The sequence below is a fragment of the Ictalurus furcatus genome, chromosome 6 (genome assembly GCF_023375685.1).
Source record: "Ictalurus furcatus strain D&B chromosome 6, Billie_1.0, whole genome shotgun sequence".
NCBI lineage: Eukaryota > Metazoa > Chordata > Actinopteri > Siluriformes > Ictaluridae > Ictalurus > Ictalurus furcatus.
In genome coordinates, this window is record NC_071260.1 from 33447061 (window position 1) to 33467725 (window position 20665).

Consider the following 20665-nt stretch of genomic DNA (forward strand, 5'->3'; position numbering starts at 1 on the left):
TGAATTGCCTTTTTACACACACACACACAAATGCAGTGAGAACAATTCATGCATAAAATATAAATGGTAACCTAATGACTAGCAATATCTAATTCGTGACCTACTGTATGTATCTCCATTTACATCTGACCTAGGGAATTGGCTTACTGAGACACATAAGCAACTGTTGTTGGTCATAACAATTGAGATCTACATCCAGAAATGGCATGATGGTTATTATGAACATTTTTATAATACAAATTCATCCATGGTTTAAGTATGTAGATCCACATGTAACATACACATGCCATGAGACATCAGATACTTTGATCAGCCTTGAGATTAAGGAAATTTACCATGTGATACCCTTCAGTAGACTTTCCTTTAAAAACAAATTCACTGTTATCATTCCATGAAGAAACTTCACTGGATTTGGATATATTTTCTATAATATGAGAAGCATTTTGTTTGTTCCTTGAAGAAATGTTAGCAAGCACATCTTGTACAATTTCATCTTTGGGCAGTTGTGGACCTTCAATCACTGGTGCTTCTGTTTTGCTTTCTGGTATTTTAGGTAGGGACAGGGTCAGTCGAGGCATTTCCTGGTCTCCTAATTTGACCAAGTTTTAAAAAATTTTGCAGGGCCGATGTGTAGAGTTTTGCCTCATAATCTCATAATCTCACAATCATTCAGATCAGTCCTTGACAAAATGTGCTGTATTGCCTCATCTAAGTTGTTTTCAGCAGTGTTTTGATTCTGTTTAAGCTTTTACAAGTTGATCAAGCTGATGTTGCGGGACTAAATATATTTTCTCTGCAGTCTTGTTACAGTTGTTAATGGGATGTGATTAAGCTTCTTATAAAAGGAACGTTACACTGAACAAAGGCAGAATAAATCCTCCAGATTGATTAATAGTTTTCCTTTTTGTTTTAAAACCCAGTACTATTTTGTCATCAGTAATATATATTCCCTTTGAACATGTCTAAAGCTGGGTCATATGCTCAGTATGAAATCTGTGGGTGCATCACATAATGTGTACAATAATATCCATTCTCCTTCAATAATATCCATTCTCCTTCAAAAAGCACAACAATATCCATTCTCCTTCAAGGTGGAGACCAGTATAATAATTTCAACAAGATTTTTTTTTCAACTGAAGATGGTTGGCAGAAGAAGATAAACTGTAAAAAGTCAGTAGGATCGCTGGGCAAAGTTGTGTTCTCTCTGTCTGTTCTCTCAGTTTTCAATGGAGTTCTTCTGGCGTTTGCGCTTTCAGGTCAACAAGTAAATATGCATAAGGTCTAGCATTGTAATTGTACTTGCTGTTACACAGATATATTTGATGGGCTAGTACGCTGAGCTTGTCTCTCGGATTTTTTAGGGTTAAAGGTTAATGTCCTGCTTGCTTTTATTGGGAAAAAAAAAAACAGGCTCTGAATCAGAGAGATGATGCTGCAATTTATGTGGTGGGTGTATTTCCATCCTGGTGCCTATCCCCGGGAACTTGGGGCACAAGGCAGGGAACACCCTGGATGGGGTGCCAATCCATCACAGCTCACATCATCCACACATTCCAGACAATTTGGAAATGCCAATCAGCCTACAACGCATGTCTTTGGACTGGGGAGGAAACCAGAGAACCAGATAAAATCCCCAAAGCAAAGGGAGAACATGCAAGCTCCACACACACAGGGCAGAGGCAGGATTTGAGCCCTCCTCAAATCCTGGAGGTGTAAGACAAACGTGCTAACCATTAAGCCACTGTGACGCCTGGGGGAAAATTGTTTATGACACAAAGAAGTTAGAAAAGTCTACGTACTATACATTAAAAGGGCAGTTGAAACCTAGCATCGAAAGGCACCACCATTTTCCAGTCCAGGTGGTGGCGGTATCGCACCCAGTAGCTGCTTCACCAACCACCATTGACGAAGTAAAAGACGCTGCAGGTTTCTAGGCTGAACCGCTGAGTTACTCGACCGAGCCAATCATTTCTACATTAAATAATTTCTAACAGAGTTTTACAGTTAGATTGGATCCAGTCAGAAATCAAAGCTCGTCGTTGTGTCTGTGGTTGAGGATTTAAATCTCCGGCCTGCTTTAAAACCCCGAGGTAAGGTAAACAGAAGCTGTGTGTCCGAATCCCAAATGGATCTCTACTTCACTGGTTAAGTGCACTACATAGGGAATGAAATAATGACGTGTGCACCCTATCTAGTGCACTATTTATCTAACGAGGAGAGATTCTCTTTTATTCGGCCATAGCGAGGTGTTTTATTGTGTTTGTGCTAACCTGTTTATTTGTATAATTAAAGTATTTAAATAACCGTAACTTGTTCTACATAATCTTGGGTCAGTCTATCTAGTGATAAAGCAGTTAGTGTAAACTCTTTACTTTAGCTTACTGACATGGCAGTTAAAATTACTTTATTTCTGTGTGTGTGTGTGTCTGAATATATATATATATATATATATATATATATATATATATATATATATATATATATATATATATATTAGTGTGTGTGTGTGTACATACATTGTGTGTATGTATATATTTATATAAATGTACAATTAAGAACGGAAAAATGTGTGTGAATGGCTTTATTTTTTTCCCTTTAATTTCCTCTTTCATTAATCAAAAGATATTGTTTCCAATTGTATATTTAGTGTAGTTATTGTTATTATTATTATTATTATTATTATTATTATTATTATTATTATTGATCTCTTTCCAGACCTGTTATAATGAGTTCAGCAGGAGACAGACCGCACTCCTCCAGAACGTCTCAGGCTGATGATCCTGATCCTTCGCAGGTAAAACTCAACGATGTGTCTAACAGTCTCAGGATTTATGTGAGAAATCAAACTTTGCCTTTTATAGCTTTCTGCTTTGCATCATTGCTAGTCTGCAACCTGTCCTCCTTAATCACTCATAACTCATTAAATAAATCTAAGGCTAAGGTTTTCAGAGGATAAGTCATAGTATACGAATAAGTGTTCTTGCAATTGTTTCATCTAGCTGTGTAAGGATGTGAAAACAGAGAATTCAGATAGAGAGATGGAGGTCTGGGTGAAGAAAGAGGAAACGCTGGAGCTGAACATGTACAACCATGGAGACGATTTCGACAACACGCCTGAAGTTATCGCCATTAAAGAGGAAGACGCTGACAATGAAGACTACCTCTGTAAGATAATCGCACCACTCTGGAGCTGAGTAACACTCTCTGATTATTCTGCACTACACGTTATCTAGTGCACTAAATGTACATTAGAGAGCCATTTTGGATGTAGCCCCTGTGAATGGTGTTTAATGTGTAAAGACACGTTTTTATAGTGTACTGATGTATGAATTTGTTAGTTGATCAACGGTAAATACTTTTCACTACAGTTTATTAGCTTGTGCAGCTGATGGACTGGACTACAGACCTGACATCCTCATTTTGTAAAACAATTGTACAATAAAGTAATGAATCAGGAGAGGGTGTGAATTACAGTGGGTTTTATCACAGCAGGAAGTGCTCTCTGAACTCTGTGATAAAAGTCTTTATAACACATACCATTAAGTGGCTTATTGCTTTTATAAAATGTCCACAAAAACAACGTGATAAAATCCAGTGTCTAGTAAATAATATTAAACACTGGGTGTGGGGAACCATTTCGGGCATCATTTCTCTCCTCTCATTTTCTCTCCTTCCAGACTGTGAGGTTTGCAAGTCCTACTTCTTCAACAAGTGTGAGGTTCACGGTCCAGCGCTCTTCATCACTGATACCCCTGTTCCCATGGGGGTCCCTGACCGAGCCAGACAAACTCTTCCTCCTGGTCTAGAGATTCGTAAGTCTGGTATTTCTGACGCAGGCCTGGGAGTGTTTAATAAAGGAGAGACTATTCCAGTTGGTGCACACTTCGGACCCTACCAAGCAGAGCTGGTAGACGGAGAAGAAGCTATGAATAGTGGCTGCTCATGGGTGGTGAGTTTTTATAAATATTATAAGGTCAATTGTTTTGGGTAGTGTGCAGTAGATTACTGAAAACTTTGGGGACAATTTTGCTACATACTGTGCTTCTCTCGCCGGTTTACTTCAGCTGAGTGCATAGCGTGTCATGCTCCCCATTTTACTATTTAATCGTATAATCCATTTCATTGGAGCCACAAAAAAAAAATTTAAGCAGAAGAATCCCTTCACTAGGTGAACATAATTATTTATACATTAATATCAAGTTGATATTAATTTCTTAGTTTTACTGATACCTGGAGGCGATTATACACACGCCTCGAACTGCAAATAACTTACTTGCACTTGAATTATTTCTCTCTCAAATCACTTTAAACTCTATCTGGAGGAAGGAGCTGAAAATATTGATTTAGCTTGTTGATTGATTGGCTTATGCAATATAACAATTATACTGTCTCTGTGTATTATTATTATTATTATTAAGTTGCCATCCAGTGATGTTTGCTCTGATGATATATTACCAGACCTGCCAACATTTACACGTTTTGCACAGGAGCTCTGCAATTTAACATCAGAGTATGCAAGCATGAGTTACGGTGGATATAAAAAGTCTGCACACCCCTTTTAAAATGGCATGTTTTTGCAATTCTTTGTAAAAATAAATAAATAAAAAATTTAAACCAAGATCAATGTCCATTCTAAAAATACAGGAAGAGCCAATGAATTTTCAAGTTTTCAATTAAATTTTCAAGTTCATTGAATTTTAACAGACACAGAATTGACCACCGACAGGATTTCATTCCTATATTTAATTTTCATATTTTTCTTGAATTTTCATTGTTTTCCGGTGTATCTAGCTAACCTTCTGGAGTGGTTTAGGCTATCTCTTAGGTGAGGCAGGTCTACTGTTAATCCCAATGGCCATTTGGACCCCAGCCACTGGTTAATGTTTATCTTATATCATCCCTAAACTTGGAAGTGCCATTTTTAATGAACACAAGAAACATACCTTTTGATTTACACTCTCTTAGGTTGTAACAAGACAGGAGTGCTTAGACAGAACAAAGGTGGAAATATGTTTGAATTAAAGGATAAAATTTAAATGTGTAATTTTTTTCAGATATACAGAAGTGGTCAGTGTGAGGAATACATAGATGCCAAGAGAGAGATGCATGGTAACTGGATGAGGTGAGCTAGTGGTTTGGACTTTGTTTTTGCATTTCTTTATTTGTTGGAAATTTGTCACTGTTCTCTCACTCCATATCTTGGACTTCTGAGGTTAGCTGAACACATTCTTCCTCTTTGCCATTCTCTTAGGTATGTGAATTGTTCTCGTAATGGACAAGAGCAGAATCTCATGGCCTTTAAGTATCGAGGTGGGATTCTGTACCGTTGCTGTCGACCCATCAACCCAGGACAGGAGCTGTTGGTGTGGTATGAAGAGGAGTATGCCAAAGATTTTGGCCATACATTTGACTACCTCCGGAATAAACAATGCTCTACAAATGGTAAAGTCTAACAGTAGTGATTTTATGATAAATATTTTTGAGTTAAACAAACTTTATGATTTAAAATCTCAAAGAATTGTCAGGTCACTGTCTTTTTGAGCTGGGTTGTGGACCTGGGTGTTCTCTTGTGCATGTGCACATATGTCCAGACTTTTACCATGATTCTGGAGATGTAGTATTATGTACCCCATGTAAACATCTCTACAGTTCCTTTTCTCTACTTGTTCAGAGCTATCCCATGCAGCTCGTGACTTTGGTTGGAGCTACATCTTTCTGTTCTCCAAAGCTGTGATAGATTCTCATCACTTTTTCTCAACACTTTTGCAGTGTCCGAGATCATTATGCTGTTGTTTGGTATCTTATTAGTGGCTTGCTCATCACTACTGGCACTACAGAAATGGAGAGTTTGCTTCCATCCCTTGCGTGCCCTCCCACCGATCTACGCGCATGCAGCCACTGTTTGAACCTCCTAGTGCAAAAGGACCTCCATCAGATTTGTACCAATTATCTCATATTGACTCCCAGAACCCCATGGTGATAGCGAAGCTAAGCATATGCAAACTTGTCAACAAAGACTAGCAGGCCTAGACCTTGATGCTGAGGCTGCCCAAATCATAGCTCATTGCTGGTAAACACACAGAGGAAAAAAAGCCCAAGAAACATCTTGAAACTATGTCTGAGAGTGTATAAAAATTGACTACAGATAAGGCTAAACTCAAATCTGAGTAGAGTAAACACAAGGGAGTAAAGTAAGGACGATATACCGGCTTAGTCGTCTATGCCAAATACCCGTAAGGCCTATATAGCAGCTTTACAGTGTAAACGTAATCCCCGTAAGGCTGGTATACCAGCATTACTCTGCTATGATTCCTTACTTATTTAATTATTATTTTTTGACCCAGAAGGTTGATAACGTCATTACGCCGTCATTACGATGAAGCCGATCCAAGCATGAATGTTGTTGATAAACTTATGGTGTAATAGTAGAAGTTAACTAAAAATGCCAAAGCGAAAAGCTAAAGTTACACCTAAAGTGAACACAGGTACATCTAAAAGAGTGGAAAGAAAAGAAAAGGTACACAGTTACACAGGCGAGAGCAGGGATTCTAGATAGTGACAGTAGTGGAAGTTCAGGCGATGTTGAAACCGAAACTGATAGTGATGCAAACTCTCATGATTCAGACCCTGATCCGTCTTCATCTTCAGCATCAACCAGTGCGACTGACACGGCAGGGGTTTGGAGTCATACCGTGACCCTGATGGATTCAACTTTCAAACCAAATGAGGCACCTGGTCCTCGTGCTGCAGCCGCAAACTGTACCGCTGACACTACTGCACTGGAATACTTTACACTTTTCTGGGACGACGACATATGGCAGTTGATTGTTGACAAGACCAATTTGAATGCATTACATGTTGAGACTGTGAAACCTGTAGACTACTATGCCAGACAGTGGCAACCACTGACAGTACCAGAGCTGAAGGCTTTTGTTGGACTGCGATTGGCGATGGAATATGCTGTCATCAAGCGGCGTTACGAACAGTATTTTAGTTACAAGACTGGATATGTGTTCAAAACGCCAGGATTTCGCAACGTGATGTGCCGAGACCGCTTTCTTGCCATTTGGAAATTTCTCCATGTCGTTGATGAACATGATCCAAGCATCGACAAGCAGGACAAGTTGTACAAAGTAAGTAAACACCAGAAATAAGTGTTTCAGTGCATGTTTTTATAATAAAAGTAATTATGAAGTAATTATTACAGGAATAATAATAATAAATTACTTGTCAAAATAAAAAACTAGGGGTTTTTTTTATCCATTATTCATTTTTGTGGTCACTATATTGTATTCATCCATTATGTTTCAGATTCTTCCACTGTTGAACAACATAATCAAGAAGTCCCAGGAGAACTACAACCCAGCTCAGGATCTTTCACTCGATGAAGGTGTGATACCTGCAAAGAACCGACTTGCCATCAAGCAGTGCATTGCCAGTAAACCCGTCAAGTGGGGCATCAAGAGCTTTCTCCTGTGCGAGAGTAAAACTGGTTATGTTTACAACATCGAGATTTATTCCGGTAAGACACGGGGGACATTCATTACAGAACTTGGAGCCACTGGCAGCGTCGTTGCTCGGCTAGTCAGTTGTGTTGAGGGTCAAAACTATCAACTGTATATGGACCGTTTTTATAATTCACCAAGTCTGTCAAAATATCTGATGACCAAGAAGATTCACAGCTGTGGAACTATAGTGACCAAACGAAAGGGATTTCCAAAGGGTGTAATAAGAAAGAACAAAGATATGAAACGTGGTGACTACGACTACTTGAGTCTGGATGGATTGTCAGTTATTGTTTGGTGTGATCGCAAGCCATTGTATTTCATTACCACCTTCCATGATCCACAGCTAACTACAACTGTAAATCGGAAGAGTAAAGATGGAACGGTGCAGCATGTACCATGCCCGAAAATGGTTGCAAGTTACACACAGAACATGGGAGGCTGCGACAGAAATGACCAGATGACGAAACTCTACGGATCAATGAAGCACTATTGCTGGCCACGCAGAATGTTGCTCAAATGTCTTACTTGGGCATCATACAACGCGTATGTGATTCGCAGCTACTACAAACCGAATGCACCAGGCAAGAGACTTTACACGTTCTACGATTTCATTGATGAACTTGTCCTGGGTCTGATAGGTGACTACCGTTCGCCGACTCTCTTCAGGCGCCGTTCAGCAACTTCATCAAGTCTTCCACGCCTGCTCAATGTTGGCCAACATACACCAGAGCGCCCTACTGGAGCCACTGGCAACAACAGATGCATTGTGTGTCGTGAGAAGGCTAGACACTTCGCCAAGAAAAATCCTTCCGTTGAAAAGAAGAACAACCCCCACAAGGAATCAAAAACTGTTTTTCGTTGTCGGGAATGCGACCAATTTCTGTGCATTCGTGAAAACAGTACCTGCTGGTCTGATTATCACCAGAAAGTTGACTTTTGGTGCTAAAATGCATTTATTCAAAGGCATTGACCACGTTGATGCTTGTATTATTATAAGTTGTTTCAAGGCCTAAAAATGTTAAAATTAAAATGTTGATTTTGGGGCCAATTTTGGCCCGGGAGCTCAGGGTTGGCATGCTGTTTCTATGGGGAATATAGGGTTGTGGGACATAATACTGTGGTAACTAAGGGGTAAGAGGGTTAATCCATGGCAGCTAAAAACAAAACATTGTTTACCTTTAATTGTAAAAGCCCATTCAAACCAATGTTGAGAATAAAGGTGGATTGTGATGCTAAAGAAGGCATTTGCCAAATTGTTAAAAACAGTAAACCATGCCGCTTCAGATGGATCTTATAAAAGGATAGTGACTGGGTTTGATACAACAGGGGCAGGAGAATGTACAGTACTATTCTACTAATCTTAGATCTTGCACAATACATTAGCTTTTCTGGACTCTAGATGCATGGATGGTGTGAAGTGCTCAGGCATTGGTGTCGTCCGTGGGGCTGCAGAGGGCATGCTGGGGGCTTCCAGAGCAGCTTAGATCCCCTTCTGCAGTCAGGGAACTCCGTGGGTGCAGCCAGGGGGCGCAATCCTCCATCGCGTCCGAATCTTCTGAAAGAAACATGTCATCACAATGGGTACTAACCCATCCTCAGCTTCTTTGCTAAAGGGGTACTGAGCTTTGTACAGTGCCCTCCACTAATATTGGCACCTTTGGTAAATATGAGCAAAGACAGCTGTGAAAAATTGTCTTTATTGTTTAACCTTTTGATCTTTTGTTAAAAAAAAAATCACAAAATTGTTGGCACCCCTATGAAATTAATTTGGGAAAAATATATTTTAAGTATATTCCCATTAATATATATATATATATATATATATATATATATATATATATATATATATATATATATATATATATATAAAAATAATACACCTGGGTGACTAGGAATAGGAAATTGTTCGACCATGATTCCTTTTTCATAGGGGTATAAATATAAATAACAATGGGTAAGACCAAGTAATATGGCTGTGATGTACGGCAAAAGGTTGTTGAGCTTCACAAAATGGGAAATGGCTGTAAGAAAATAGCACAAGCATTGAAAATGCTCATGTCTGCTATCAGAGCAATAATTAAGAAGTTCCAGTCAACTGGAAATATTATGAATCAACCTGGAATTGGACGTGTGTCTATATCGTCTCAACGCACTGTGAAGAGGACGGTTCAAGTAGCCAAAAATTCTCCAAGGTTCACAGCTGGAGAATTGCAGAAGTTTTTTGTGTCTTGGGGTCAGAAAGTCTCCAAAACTACAATCAGAAGTCACCTACTTCAAAGTTTTTTGGAAGAGTTTCAAGAAAAAAGCCTCTACTCTCATCCAAAAACAAACTCAAGCGTCTTGCAAGACACTACTGGAACTTCAAATGGGATCGGGTTCTATTGTCACATGAAACCAAAAAAGAGCTTTTTGGCAGGAAACACCAGAGGTGGTTTTGGTGCACACAGAGAGGTAGCCATATGGAAATGTACCTTATGCCCACAGTTAAATGATGGTGGCTCTTTAATGTTTTGGGGCTGTTTTTCTGCCAGAGGACCTGGACATATTGTTAGGATACATGGCATACTGGACTCTACCAAATATCAACAAATATTAAATGAAAACCTGACTGCCTCTGCCAGAAAGCTTCAAATGGGCCGTGGTTGGATCTTCCAGCAGGATAATGATCCAAAACATCCATCAAAATCAACACAAATATAGTTCACTGACCACAAAATCAAGGTCTGCCATGTCCATCCCAGTCCCCTGACCTGAACCCCATAGAAAACCTGTGGGGTGAACTGAAGAGGAGAGTCCAGCGTGGACCTCGGAATTTGAAGGATCTGTATGGAGGAATGGTCTCGGATCCCTTGCTCATATTATTCAACCTCATCCGGCATTATAGGAGAAGACTCCGCTATTATCTTTGCAAAGGGAGCTAGCACAAAGTATTGACTAAAAGGGTGCCCCAAGGTAAGCCCACTGCACACTCAAAAAAAAAAAAAAATCTAGATATGTGGAACAGTGTGATTAACATACAAGGCTGTGCTTTATTGGTTGGGGGTCAGAGTGACTACAGCTGCTGCACTCTTGGGTCCTGATTACACATCATAGGTAGTTAAAACATCATGTGAGTGGAGTTCCATCCACAAACAATTCTACAATAGGACGTTGGTCATGTGTGATTGATAGTGGGAGCATTTGTTAGTCAGGTTGTGTGTAAGTGTGGGCTTCTACCTTTCCCACCTGAGTATCATCTGCAGGTGGATGGGGCCACATATACATTTGTGGCATTTGGCAGGCATCCTGAGGCCTTATCCAGAGCGACTTACATTTATCCCATTTATACAATTGAGCAGTTGCTGAAGCCCAGCAGTGGAAGCTTGTCTGTGTTGGGATTTGAACTTATGACCTTTTGATCAGTAGTCCACTGTATTAACCACTGAGCTACCACTGCCCGGTTGATTGTTTTGACTAGCGTGACAGAAAAGGGAATCATATCTAACTTGTTTGGCATACTTGTTCAGTTCCTCCTCGCCCCTTACCACCACAATGCTGCAGGCCACCTTATTAATTTAGTCTTCCCCTAATGTGATTCACTGGACCCACAGTAGGACCCCCTGTAGTATGCTGATGGTTGGACGCAGCCTGGTAATACATAATGCACTGCCAACACAACATAGGACTGGGTGGGAAAAAAAGTGGAAGGTTTTAGACTGGCCAAGTCAATCACCAGACCTTAACCCAATTAAGCATTTATTTCACATCCTGACCAGAAGACTGATGGGAAAAAACCCCCAAATCAAACAACTGAAAGATGCTACAGTACAAACCTTGCTTGCAATAAGTGTTAGGCAGAAGGCCCAATCCCATCTGGCTTGCCGCAACACATTCTTTGATTTCTTAAGTGCATTCAACACCATCCAAACTCTTTTGCTGAGTGAGAAGATGGGTAGAATGCAGGTTGACACTTCTATGATTTCCTGGGTCAGAGATAACCTCCTAGGCAGACCTCAGTTTGTGCAGCACAGGAGCTGCCTGCCTGAACTACTACTGAGCAGCACCGGAGCACCACTGTGCTATCCCCCTTCCTCTTCCCCTTGTACACCACAGACTTACAGAAAAAATCAGACCTCTGTCACCTGTAGAATTTCTCGATTGATTCTGAAGTGATTGGGTGCATCAGGGATGGACAGGAAGAAGAGTGTAGAGGGACCTGGTAGATAATTCTGGGTGCATGAAGACATGGTTTATGAAGGTTGAAGCCGAATGGCCTGCACAGAGCCCTGACCACAATCCTACCAAACATTTTTGGAATGAATTGGAACGCCAAAGGCACATCAGTTCCTGATCTCACAAATGCCCTTGTGGCTGAACGTGAGTGAGCTCAGGTGCCCACAAACCTTTGGCTATATAGTGTTCTTAATGCAAGGACTGAAGCATTACATTCTTCCGATTAAGTAAGAAAACATGACCGGGAAGCAATGTCTGGTAGCGACTGACGTAGGTGATTCACTGCTTCACTTGCTTCCATGCTAATTATTTGCCTGGGCTTGGTGATGACTGATTCATTCTCAAGGCGGTTCATGGTAGTGGGGACAGCTCCATGAACTGCACATATTCAAAAGATCTGTTCTTCAGCAAAGGCATGACCCACTGCCCCCTGCATTCTTTCCTGTCGCATCCATGCTGGTCATATTGAACAGATAGAGCATGATTAATGCTGCTGCTGTTTTGCAGTCACCAGAGCCTTCCCAGGTACTTCCTGTGACAGATCCCACTCAGGAAGGATACCCTGTCTCCGATGGCAAGTTAAGTGTGCTGTCAACACTCGGTTCACCTTTAACTATGCTGTTGGCTGTTGAGTCAGATATTGGCACAACAGAACCCTGTCAATGCATAGTTTTTATGTACACTTGTCATTGGCAAGTTTTCTGTCTGATTTGAAGCTAATCAGCTAAACACATTTATCTGTGGTCTTATTCACAGTATGGAACGTCAGGTTGGATTAGACTAGAAATGTCCATCACATTCCTCAGACCAGTTAAAGGCCTACATCAAGCATAATCACAGCGATAATGTTGCTCCACATTTTTCTCTTTGAGGATGTGAAGACTTCTTACGAGCGTTTGATCATCAGCCTGTTCATTATTACAGTTCTCCCAATTAAGTCTGGCCATGGAGTATGTTTGGTACTCTACCTGAGCTTAAAATACCTATAAGTAATAACTATAAGTGCTTCTTGTTCTTGATTTTGTTAATAACAACAATAATAATCATAATACATCTTGTTTTACTTTTTTACACTTATTTACAAAGGGATGGTTATATTTGTATAATTTGTTTCTAATGTTTTTCTATTTGTTTTTTTTCTTTCACTGCTCTAGAAGTAAACAAAGCTCCAGTTCAACTTTTCTCCTGCTCATTGTGTCCACTTTATTATACTTCTCAAACTTACCTCAACAAACACATCCAGAGCTACCACTACGAGGAGTACATGAGCAAGAAATCAGGAGAAAGTCGGATGCCAACAAACAGCCCCAGTAATCAGCAAACATCTGGTACTCTTAGTTCCAACACCTCTCAGAAAGAAATACAGAAGAAAATTCACATTTGCTCAGATGGTGGAAACGGTTTTACTCAGCAGAGTGCTCTTAAAACATATCAGTGCAGTCAAACCGGAGAGATGCTGTATCGCTGCTTGCAGTGTGACAAGAGTTTTAATAAAAAAAGTAATCTCAGAAAACACCAACGCATTCACACCGGAGAGAAGCCATATCACTGCTCACAATGTGAAAAGAGTTTTATTCAAAAAAGCGATCTCCGGCAACACCAGAGAATTCACACAGGAGAGAAGCCGTATCAGTGCTCACAGTGTGGGAAATGTTTTACTCATCAGAGTCATCTCCAACTACACCAGCGCATTCACACAGGAGAGAAACCGTATCACTGCTCACAGTGTGGAAAGCGTTTCAATCAAAAGAGCAACCTCCACGTCCATCAGCGTATTCACACGGGGGAGAAGCCGTATCACTGCTCACACTGTGGAAAGAGTTTTACTCTACAGAGTCATCTCCATGTTCACCAGCGTATTCACACGGGAGAGAAGCCGTATCACTGTTCACAGTGTGAGAAGAGCTTTACTCATCAGAGTCATCTCCAACGACATCAGCGCACTCACACAGGAGAGAAACCGTATCACTGCTCAGAGTGTGAGAAGAGTTTTAATCATCAGAGTCATCTCCAGCGACACCAGCGCACTCACACTGGAGAGAAGCCGTATCACTGTTCACAGTGTGGGAAGAGTTTCTCTCAACAAAGTACTCTCCAACTACACCAGCGCATTCACACTGGAGAGAAGCCGTATCACTGCTCACAATGTGGAAAGAGGTTTACTTATTCACTTACGTTTAAGACACACAAGTGCACTAACACAGACCCATTACATTATTTGAATTATGTGTCAAATTAAATATGACTATCATTACTTTTTTGGCTTAAAATGGTCCGTGTAAACTGTGTTTTTGCATTTTATTTATCTTCTTTCTGTGGAAGACAAAGCATATAATGTTATTTTAATGATTCATATTCTTATTTTAATATCTGCTTTTGATTTTAATTACCTTAACAAAAAAAGTATGAATTCTGTGACGGTAATTTAAGTCACTATAGTCCATAGTGCAGCATAACCCTGCATTCACACTAGCAAGGTACAGCATGTCAGGTGATGATTAATTTTCTGTGTATACATGTAACACGCAACCATGATTTGAGAAACAGTAGTGAATGACAAAGTGACAGCACAGCAAGTGCCATGTGAGTTGAGATTTTCTTAACTTGATGTAAATTACGTATGACAAATAAGTAACAAATTCAAATGTCTGATTGAATGATACCTCGGACCAAATGACGGACTCAAATGATTCCTTGGACCAATTGTATTGTGTGTGTGTGTGTGTGTGTGTGTGTGTGTGGGGCAGATTTTTTTTTACAACTGTTTTTACCTTATCATGTCATATATACCAGTCAACCATAACATTAAAACCACCTGCTTAATATTGTGTAGGTCCCCCTTGTGCTGCCAAAACATCTCTGACACATCGATGCATGGACTTCACAAGACCTCTGAAGGTGTGCTGTTGCATCTGGCACCAAGACGTTAGCAGCAGATCCTTTAGGTCCTGCAAGTTGTGAAGTTGGGCCTCAATGAATTGGATTTGTTTGTCCAGCTCATCCCACAGATGCTCAATCGGATTGAGATCTGGGGAATTTGGAGGCCGAGTCAACAACTTGGACTCTGTCATGTTCCTCAAACCGTTCCTGAACAATTTTTACAGTGTGTCGGGGAGCGTTATCCTGCTGAAAGATGATGCTGCCATTAGGGAATACTGTTACCATGAAGGGGTGTACTTGGTCTGCAACAATGTTTAGGTAGGTGATACGTGTCAAAGTAACATCGAAATGGAGACAGTATTTCGACAATGAATTGAAATTGGCATTTTATTTTCACAAATAATTGCAATTGTATGAAATATCAGAAGACAAGCAGTTGCTTGTTTTATAGGGCTCCATAACTGCCCTTATATTATTAAGCCCATGGGTCTGGGAGGTATTGGTGGAGAGACACTTCACAAAGTTTCTGGCTGCAGCATTTTAGAATGTCATGGCCCATGTTTGAGATGCTGTGTCAACTGATTGTCCTGATGTTGCACCCGGTTGTTCTTCCTTAGACCATTTTTGGTAAGTACTAACCACTGCATACTGGGTCGTTGGACCATTTTTGGTAAGTACTAACCACTGCATAATTCCCCACAAGACCTGTTGTTTTGGAGATGATCTGACCCAGTCATCTAGCCATCACAATTTGGCTCTTGTCAAAGTCGCTCAAATCCTTACACTTGCCCATTTTTCCTGCTTTCAGCACATCAACTTTGAGAATTGAATGCTCACTTACTGCCTAATATATCCCACCCCTGGACATGTGCCACTGCAGTGAGATACTTAGTGTTATTCACTTCACTTTTCAGCAGTTTTAATGTTATGGTTGATTGGTGTATGACTCATTAAATGAGTATAGAGAAAGCTTGGAAAGAAGTAGCAGAAATCATTGGTGACTCTGGAGTGTTTGTAGCTATGACTGTTAGATTGTGCTGCTAATAGCTAATACAAAGATTAGCATGTAACATATAAATCAAGCACCCAATATTCATATTGATTGTGTTATTTAATTTGTGTTTAATAAGTTAAAGATGTATAGATATATAGGCATATGGTAGTGCTTCTGGTAGCGAGTGGCTAGTACAGTTAGCTTGCATGGCTAACAATGCTATTATGAAGCCTGGAATATCAGACAACCTAAAAAGGTTTAACACTATTTTCACTTATCAGAGTTCTGTACAATTTAAAGACAAATACATTAGTAGTAAATCTTGTTCTGTAAGATATACATTTTGGCTACTACCCTATCTCCAAGAATGTGAACGCAGGGTAAGAATAAAGCAGAATCTCATACACCAGAAAGTTCCAATGTCACTAAACTGAAGATGCATGTGGGAATTTGCATAGATGTCAACTATATGCTGCCAATTCTGCTAGGTGTACAAGTGTAGGTGTGTCTGAATCATCCCAAACATTAGTCAAAAGGCTACCGAATTTTGGACATTGAAGTACATTTACTGGCCATGCATCAGGCCATCTGACTAAAAGTTCATTATGGTAATCTAAAGTTTATAATTGAAGTACATTCTTAAGAGAAAATATTCTGTTCTGTATTGGTATTTGTAACTGTGTATTGGTATCCTTAATGTGGTTTGCTAACATAGACACCTAGGTCAGGTCCTGTAATTGGATATGACCGTGTGTCCACTACGCAACAGTGGAAGTCAATGCTGAGTTGGAATTAAATGGTAATATTATGCTAGCCAACTTTTTGTTGGCTGGACATTTACTGTACTTAAGTACAATTACTGTACTTTTACTGTATTAACTGCACACTCATAATTGTATGTATATAGAGAATTGGTAATTGGGAGATAAAATGGGTGGAACCATGTAACCAACTGCCAATCGCTGAACCAGTAATAACCGTGACTTAACATCTCAAATTTAAACCCATCAGCACCAGTTGGAATTCCTTGGAGTTGCAATACTGGTTAGTTGAGCAGTCTAATCCAAAGCCATTTTACACATTAATTGTTATTTTGTCTTTGTACATTGTAAATAAACTAAGTATAAAGGTCTGGTTCTTTCCTTTCATTTCTAAAAGATGTTGCTTATAAGTTTAGCTAGCTAACTGGCACTACTTTCTTCAGCTAGCAGCTTTTTTGGCATGAAATGGCAGAAACTTTTGTCAACCTTATTTTAGAAAAGTCTTTTGATAATCATCAACAAGAGGGTACACCCAATTTAATTGGGTCCAGAAGACCTCAGAAAACAACTGTGATAGATGGCAGAAGAATTTCTCTGATGAAGAAAACCACTTCACAACAGTTTGCTGGATGAAGAATAAGTAGATGTAGCTGTGTCAAAGTTAGCATTCAAGAGAAGGCTTCACCAGAGTCAATACCACAAGATGTAATCTATGGGTAAGCCCCCAAAACAGGAAACCAGATTAGAGTCTTTTTAAAACATTTAAAAAATAATAATAAAAAAATGCCAGTCCAGTTTTGGATTAACATCTTGGGGCGGCTGTGGCTCAGGTGGTAGAGTGGGTCGTCCACCAGTCACAGGTTTGGTGGTTCGATTCCTGGTCCACATGCCGAGGTGTCCTTGGGCAAGACACTGAACCACAAGTTGCTCCCGATGGCAGGCTAGCGCCTTGCATGGCAGCTCTGCAACCATTAGTGTGACTGTGTGTGTGAATAGGAAAATCAGAAACAGTGCTGTATAAGTGCAGACAATTTACCATTTTTCTTATGGACACAATGAGACAAATATCAAATTGTACCTGAATGACACAAAGTATGGGAGATAAGCAGTTCCTACAGTCCATGCAGTTGAGGGCAACAGTTTATGTACACAGGATAAACATGCACTACATAGCCAAAAGTGAACACCAGAGTATCAACTCATAAGGCCCATTCCTTATGTAGTCCTCCCTTTGATGCTATCATATCCTTGACCCTCTGAATGCTTCCACAAGATTTTGGAAGTCCTCTTGCAGTGCTGTGCATTGTGGGTACAGTAATATCATGCAAGATGGCTGACCCAAAACGTGCTAACTTTCCTGTACATGTTTTTAAAATTACAAAAGAGAAATAGAGAACACAATAAAAAAAAAAAAAAGAAATCAAAGCACAACACAAACAAATGCAGTGGATAGGGAAAATAAAAATATGGTGAAAACAACTCCTGCAAAAGCAACATTGTTTATCTCTGGGACTTCACCGTATGATGATGGCTTCAGTGATGCTGAAGGCAGCTTTCCTCAAAGGTTAGTTTTCTCCCTCATATCACATGGTTTGATATACTTTTGAGCTATAAGATCAGCTACAATATATGTTAAGACATTTAAAGTTACATAAAATCAGGTACCCTCTGTAGAAACAAAACTAAAATTGTCTGGTCATGTGTGTTAGTAAGTGGATAAAGTATTTCTCTCAAGAACAAACAAAAACAACATCATGGAAAATTCAAGAGCTGTTCAAATCATGTAAGACAGAAGACAGTGTCACTACTGCTGGTACTCTGGGCTCTTTGACTAGTAACTGAAGCACTTGGTTGGTGTATTTCACTCAAATTACGATAAGATGGTTCTACATTTGGATGGGTTTGAGAGACCATTTCACTGGGGTAAAATGGTGTGTGCGTAGGTGGAATAGGGTGAGTTACAGCTGAGCTCATCACTTGACATAGTATCCTCATCATAACCTGTACACGGTGTCGCCTCTCTTCCATTTTGGAGCTTGTAATGCTCTCGTTCCAGCACCAATTCTCTCTGGTGCCGTAACTCTTCTTTCAGCAAAAAGGCTCATGGTCTTTCTTCTGCTGTTCGATGACTGATGAAATCACAGTGGTACTATAATTTACTGTAGAGAACTTTTCTTCTCTTCTTGGTTGGATTTGCTACCCTTTCTCTTTGCTTCAACTGGATGACTGCTTGTCTCATCATCGAGTTCTACTGCAGACACATGAATGCTTGAACTGGAACTTTCATCCATATTGCTGTTGTCATCATTCTCTAATGAAAGATGATAGGCACAACAGTTAGGGCAAAATACAGGTAATAAAATTTTAATTTGATAGAACTTTTTAATGTTACACATCTATTTCTAGGCTCCCTTTAAAGAATATTCCTGGTTAAAAAAGTTACATTTAATGGACACCATTTATGGCATATTATTACCACAAATTATTTTGATAGTTCATCCCCAAACTTTCATCCTCCTACTTCGTGGAGTGCCGACAGATGCGTCATGCTGCTCCTGATGTCTTCCAATGCCCAGGGTCTGTGAACTAGCATAGGGCCTCCTTCTCTGTCCACTTCTAGCATTGGGGCATTTACCACGGCGTGCATTGTCCCTTCTCTGTCCAGTTTTGTTGGTCTGAAGCCCTCAGGCAGCAATGTTGTTGGTATCTTCACTTGGGATCTTGTGTTTAATGCCACTGGTGAGGATAGGACAGCTGGAGCATAGTTCGGTGGGGGTTGGTGGCTCTGAAACTGCAGGTTCCTCCATCCTTACTGGCTGTGGGCGTCACGGTGGTGGTGGAGTCCAGGTCGGGATCGGCTTTCTGCAATTTAGAACACTGAGAAACAGATGAGGGCCCTGCCTGACATTGTTTCTCTCTTTTATGTGCCTCTCTCTTTTATGTGCCTCTCTCTGCCATTCAGCAAATGCCTTCCAGTCAGCCAAAAACTGCACTTCGCTCTTTGTTTTAGGGGTCCCCCCCATTCTTTAAAGCACATTCTTTAACCCATACATCAGATTGGTTCAAACATCCTTCCCCATAATTCACACGCGTAAATGTGATATTAGGATCAACATATGAGCACCCTGTACATACCATAGCATGTGTCACAGGATGTTGTTCCCATTTTTTTTTCTTTTTCTTTTTACAGCTTCTATAACTTTCAAAGTTTTATTCAATTTAACATGCTATGAAAATCAAGTGAATATGCATTCTCGTGCACAAACAGAAAAGGTTCAAATGTGTGCAAAATCTCTAGACATTCAATTAATCATATAACTTAGGTTCAATAGAGCAAACCTTAAGAATGTAAAAGTTTCTTTTGTAATGTAAAAGTTTACCTATGAGAGCGAGTCCACATACAGCAATTTGGTAGGACTTACAGTTTTCTCTTCCCTTATTTTTTTTATTATTATTTTTTTGTCTCAGTAGAATTTACTTATGCGTTAAATTTGCCAAATATATCATGTACCGCTGATATGATGGAATGAGTCAATGGAGCATGCCACTTGATAATAATCCGCTGTAAAAATACTGCTCCTCTTGCACGTCTTAATAAGTACTCTACTTATTTATTGCTCAAAAAGGACTCTTTCCTTTAACAAATATTTTTACCATTATTATCTCTCTCATATTCCAGTCACTATATATCTTAGTTTTGAAGCTGTGATCTAAGAAACACCAATCTCTTTGCCATCGCTGAGGCGAAGTTCCTGAAACTTCTTATAAGAAATCGCCTCCATGTAATTCTTCTCTCAATGTAATACATGCATTTCTAATATCATTGACTCCCTTCCATACAGACAGCAATACACAATGACTTTATAAAATTCTAATTTACCTTAAGGCTGTTTCTTGATGATTCCTACCGGTCAGTGGTAAGGCTGTGTCGGTCTTTCGCTCTGCACAATAAAGGGAGAACCGCCTGCGTGTCAACACTGACTTCAGGGTGAAACTTTTTCATGGCATCCTCCGGTTTACTTGTTGTCCAGAAAAGCTGAAATACTCGCGCAGCCCAGCCAGGAAATGCCAAATTGTCATGGAAATTAGACAACAGACTCGCAGACTCGTCCTCTGAAGGTAAAAAGGTTTATTACAGAAAGATGCTTAATACAGGATCGAATAAAGCAGGACAGAATAATGAGAGCGCTCTGAAGCCCTTGTACTAAACCACTACTATATATATGAAACCCAGAGCATGACAATTCTGTGTACCGATAAGAAGCAGTTTGAGGCAGTTCAAACAGGCTTTGTTTTAGGATCTTTGAAGC

At 39.9% G+C, this 20665-nt stretch overlaps 1 protein-coding gene across 4 annotated transcripts; it reads left to right on the forward strand.

Moving 5' to 3' along the window:
- The first annotated feature begins 1576 nt into the window (after window positions 1-1576).
- Window positions 1577-16720, forward strand: LOC128609272 (histone-lysine N-methyltransferase PRDM9-like). 4 transcript variants are annotated; one of them, XM_053627782.1, is made up of 8 exons: window positions 1577-2090; window positions 2716-2794; window positions 3000-3165; window positions 3678-3949; window positions 5055-5122; window positions 5252-5442; window positions 6625-7133; window positions 7312-8657. In XM_053627782.1, the coding sequence occupies exons 2-8, from the start codon at window positions 2726-2728 to the stop codon at window positions 8452-8454; spliced, it is 2418 nt and encodes an 805-aa protein (XP_053483757.1). In that variant the 5' UTR covers window positions 1577-2090; window positions 2716-2725; the 3' UTR covers window positions 8455-8657. The 4 variants fall into 4 exon arrangements, with proteins under 4 accessions (XP_053483757.1, XP_053483758.1, XP_053483759.1 ...); XM_053627783.1 differs by having other exon boundaries at window positions 6649-7133; window positions 7312-8656; XM_053627784.1 differs by lacking the exons at window positions 6625-7133; window positions 7312-8657 and adding an exon at window positions 12875-16720.
- Window positions 16721-20665: the final 3945 nt, after the last annotated feature.

Bases quoted from the DNA above. Each gene is read 5' to 3' on its own strand.
- LOC128609272 (XM_053627782.1), top strand. From the start codon at position 2,726: ATGAGTTCAGCAGGAGACAGACCGCACTCCTCCAGAACGTCTCAGGCT. The intron at 3,950-5,054 runs GTGAGTTTTTAT...AATTTTTTTCAG, and splicing joins ATAGTGGCTGCTCATGGGTG to ATATACAGAAGTGGTCAGTG. The intron at 5,443-6,624 runs GTAAAGTCTAAC...CTCATGATTCAG, and splicing joins TAAACAATGCTCTACAAATG to ACCCTGATCCGTCTTCATCT.